A 4,514-nucleotide genomic window follows, 5' to 3' on the forward strand; every position below is an offset into this window, starting at 1 on the left:
CAACACACCTGAGTCATACTCTCAATAGCCAATGATCTTGGGAACTTCAATTATGTACCATTTGCAGTGGTTTGGAGCAATTTCAAAGCGCCTGTAGTTCTGGAGTTTTTAATGATAATTTCAAAGACATATATACCCTCTAGATATTGTTGAGAGGCAGTGGGTTCTGTGTAGTGGTAAGGAGTCTCCATGGCAGCCTAAGGATCAAACCTACCATCAGCGAAAAGCAGTGAATAAGAAGAGGGGGATTAACTTGCAACCCTAGTTCTTCTGAGAGTCCTACAGATTTCAAAAGCTGTTTTCCTGGTATGGTGATAGCATAGTGGGACTATACTGACATACTATCGTGCCCCTTAAGAGTAGAAGCTGCAGTATCAGCAGAGTGCCAAGGCAGGATGTCAATCCATGGATTTTAGGAGAAGTCCTTTGTCTACTAGGAGAAGTCTACTGCCTCCTTCAATCAAAGCAACTAACCCAATTCTGAAATGTGATAATGCTAAGATTTTGCTACCACTTATTACACTTGTGCATTTTCAACAGATTTATTGATGTAAGGCAGAATATGGACTCTTTTACTCTAAGCTGCAGAATGTTGATGTCTCTGCATAACAACACCACCCCAGTGGAAACCTTAACTCCTAAGTCATGCATTGCACGTATTCACACACAGCCACCTCCTCAGCTGCTGTAGCCAACTGGTGCAGCTCTGTTAATTCCCACTGTCAGAGGACAAATTTGCCTGTACCTGAACAAGTAACCTTGGCCTGACATTATTGCATGCACCCATCCACACCCAGAAGATGCATTAAAGAGTTCAAGATAGATCCAGTCCAAGACAACATAGTTCAGGGAATCAAACTGTCAATAGCACTCTGTACCTAGACACCTTTGGCTCTCACAATTATGTCTGATAGTTCTGCCATGTAGGTCAGCTGTAGATCTCTGCATATGATACCAAGACTAATCAATTACCAGTTGCTCCCTACATGCTGAAGACAGGTGCATTCTCTTCATATCACCTTCCCTGGCTTGGCATACACATGCCAGCAAACACATGGGGCATCTGCCTTGCTTATCAAATTTGTGCTTGGCATTCATTCTTCCTCAGCCCATTGCCTTTCCCCCCTTTTATTGTCCATGAATCTCCTTCAAGCCACCAGAGGACCTAGAAACACTATAAACAGGAATACTCTATTGTCTACTTAAGAAAATAGATATATTTTGGGTATTAAATATTAAGATCCATGCAACAAATATCCATGCAGCTGTACTGTAATACTGGCTACATTTCACTGCAGTATAAATATATTCTAGGCCACAGCTTAGTTGCTCCAGCATTTGAAACAGAATGCTTTTCAGTTCTGAATATGTGGGTGACCCTCCCCCAACCAGCAAAATACATGAGATATTTTTGAGATAAAAAATGTCTCCAGGCTCTTGATGTATCTCTACCAAAGCAACAGAAACTGTCCTACTAAACAGTGCCCCCCCCCCCTGCAAGCCTCACACTGACATGCTGCAGTAGATGAATCCAATGCAGCATTTCTCGTTCAGAAGCACAACCCTGCATGGTATATTCTCCCTTTGGCATTTCTGATCTGGAAATCTGAGCCTTGAAGTAATTTGGATGGATGTTCCATCAGTTAAACTATGCATGACCTTTTGTATGATTGGAAGCTAGATGTATAGTTGCATACTATTTCCTTGGGATATATTTTTGCATGGGCTGAATTCTATTAAATGTTATATACCTAGCTGGCATTTGTTAGTTTTTGTTTACATGGGGAGGTTTTTCTTCTCTCAAATGCCTTTCATTTGATATTGTAACATATTTTTGCCTTAAATGCTCCATATACTTGGAAACCCAGAAGTCGGCGATGGAAAAAGATTGCATGAAAGCTTATTGAGCATCAAATGTTAAAAAGTCACTTACACAACTATTGCTTTCCATGCAGAACCAATACACGTTGTAGAACATATTGTATTAACTACAATGCAAGGTATTATGCAACATCTGCAATTGTTCCACTTGAGTTTTAGATATTAAGGGTTTTTTTATTAACTAGACGTCAGTTAGCATTTTGGTTATATTAACATAGTTTGTGTTCGCTAGGGTGCAATTTGCAGTTTTCAAGTTCTCCTCTCTAAAGTCCTCATTACTATTATTCACACCTTCTTGTATCTCCATATAATCAGACTTACTAATAGTGGAGGCACTTCTGCTTTTCTTTAGGTCAGGGGAAGAAGGGATCTTTGGGCAGCTGGTGACTTGCAAGTATTGAGCTTGCTCCTCTCCCTCTGTCTCACGGTGATAGAAGTAGTTGAAATTGGACACTATAACCGGCACTGGTAAGGCAATTGTTAATACACCTGCAATGGCACACAAGGAACCAACTATTTTTCCACCTATGGTGGTGGGAACCATGTCTCCATAGCCAACTGTTGTCATGGAAACCACTGCCCACCAAAAAGCATCAGGAATGCTGGGAAACTGAGATTCGCTCTCATCAGCCTCTGCAAAGTAGACAGCACTGGAGAACAGGATGACACCAATGAAGAGGAAAAATATCAAGAGGCCCAGTTCCCTCATGCTGGCTTTAAGGGTTTGTCCCAGGATCTGCAATCCTTTGGAATGTCTGGAGAGTTTGAAAATCCTGAACACCCTCACCAGACGGATCACTCGAAGGATGGCTAGAGACATTGCCTGTTGACCTTGTTGGCCATCTTCTGGTTTCTCAGCCAGTTCTGTTCCAAGTGTGATGAAGTAAGGGATGATAGCTACAATGTCAATGATGTTCATGATGTTGGTAAAAAACCCAGCTTTGCTGGGGCAGGCAAAGAATCTCACCAAAAATTCAAAAGAGAACCAAATTATGCAGAGAGTCTCTACTATAAAGAAAGGGTCTGTAAAAGATGTTTGCTGCTGAGATCCAAAAGTGTTATTCGAATAAGGACTTGGATTGCTACTGCCACCAGGCATGTCTTCATTCTCATCCCGGAACACAGGCAAAGTTTCCAGGCAGAAGCTTACAATTGAAATCAAAATGACCATGACAGAGACAATTGCTATAATCCTGGCTGGTCCAGAGCTTTCTGGGTACTCAAACAGCAGCCATACTTGTCTCTGAAACTCATTTTCTGGTAAAGGCCGTTCTTCTTCTTTGATGTAACCTTCATCCTCCCGGAACATCTCCATAGCTTCTTCTCCAAGTTCATAAAACCTTATCTCTTCTGAGAAAATGTCTAAGGGCACATTAACAGGCCGCCGCAGCCTGCCACCAGATTGGTAGTAGTACAAAATGGCATCAAAGCTGGGTCGGTTTCGGTCAAAGAAATACTCATTCCGGAGAGGATCGAAATACCGCATTCTCTTTTTAGGGTCTCCTAACAAGGTCTCTGGAAACTGAGCCAGTGTCTTCAGCTGGGTTTCAAACCGCAGTCCTGAGATGTTAATTACCACCCTTTCACAACATTCATGGTCAGTCTCTGGGTTATAGGTGTCCTGAGGGTGACCAGGCAAAGCTGCTGCTTCATCTGTTGGGTCTCCAGTAGCAACTGTCATATTTATGCCTTTAATATAAACCTTTTGGAATGTCTGGTGGTGGGACAAGGTTCAAGGTGAATCTAATATCTGTTGCGAGGGTGAGCACATGGGCTTGGAGGTGGCTCATGAAAACGTGAAGAGGAGATCATAAAAGTCTGTCCTGCCGAAAGACAGAAAGAATAATGAGGGTATTTCCCTTCTCTTTCTTAACAGTATATATACATACATACATTGCCTTTCATTTGATTGAAAACTCTGATTTCACCATGCTATGCCATACAGGAAATCTTTAAAGACACAAAAAGAAATGAGGAAAGTTTTCTCAATGACAAAATTGTACCTTGTTTTTCATAGCCAGCACAATTTATTTAAAACTTTGGACTGCCCAGACTTCATTTTGGCACTTAAGAGTTAAGACATACCCTAGCATCATCAGATAATTCAGCATTAATCTCTAGGAATATCGTGGTAGCTAGCTCAGATTTAAACATTACAGTCTGTTTCTTCAAACATCATACCTCATGTTATAACATGCTGCATTATACATTTATCCTCAAGTTTTGCAGCCCAGTCTCCTGCTTTCCTTCCCCCATCCTCTCCCCCTTCTTATTTTTCATTTGCAGTTGCTATCTCTGCTATCTTTCACTTCTGCATTTCTATACTGAGGCTCCTCTCCTTTAATTGTCTAAGGAATAATAGCAAATAAAAACAAATTGCATTACCTGAAGGGGAGTTCTGACTATCTGACCTTACAGAGGAAGGCTTCCAAAGATCCCAAAAGTTCCTCCTTCATGAAAGAGAGAGAGAGAGAGAGAGAGAGAGAGAGAGAGAGAGAGAAAGAAAGAAAGAAAGAAAGAAAGAAAGAAAGAAAGAAAGAAAGAAAGAAAGATCTGAGTTGGGACCAGACAGCAGAAAGGCTTCTTGGTGGCTGTTGCAGCCCTTTTCTTCAAAGCAATGTCTGCCTGAATTG

General features: G+C 41.4%; 1 protein-coding gene across 1 annotated transcript; it reads right to left on the reverse strand.

The window, feature by feature from the left end:
- Nucleotides 1-2,062: 2,062 nt before the first annotated feature.
- KCNA2 (potassium channel, voltage gated shaker related subfamily A, member 2) lies at nucleotides 2,063-3,562 on the reverse strand. The gene has a single exon (XM_015406587.1). It carries the CDS (start codon nucleotides 3,560-3,562, stop codon nucleotides 2,063-2,065), a length of 1,500 nt encoding a protein of 499 aa, XP_015262073.1.
- Nucleotides 3,563-4,514: the final 952 nt, after the last annotated feature.

This window comes from Gekko japonicus, unplaced genomic scaffold (assembly GCF_001447785.1).
Source record: "Gekko japonicus isolate JY-2015 unplaced genomic scaffold, Gekko_japonicus_V1.1 scaffold115, whole genome shotgun sequence".
In the NCBI taxonomy this organism is placed as follows: Eukaryota; Metazoa; Chordata; class Lepidosauria; order Squamata; family Gekkonidae; genus Gekko; species Gekko japonicus.

Coding starts and splice junctions, on each gene's coding strand:
- KCNA2 (XM_015406587.1), bottom strand. CDS start 3,562: ATGACAGTTGCTACTGGAGACCCAACAGATGAAGCAGCAGCTTTGCCT.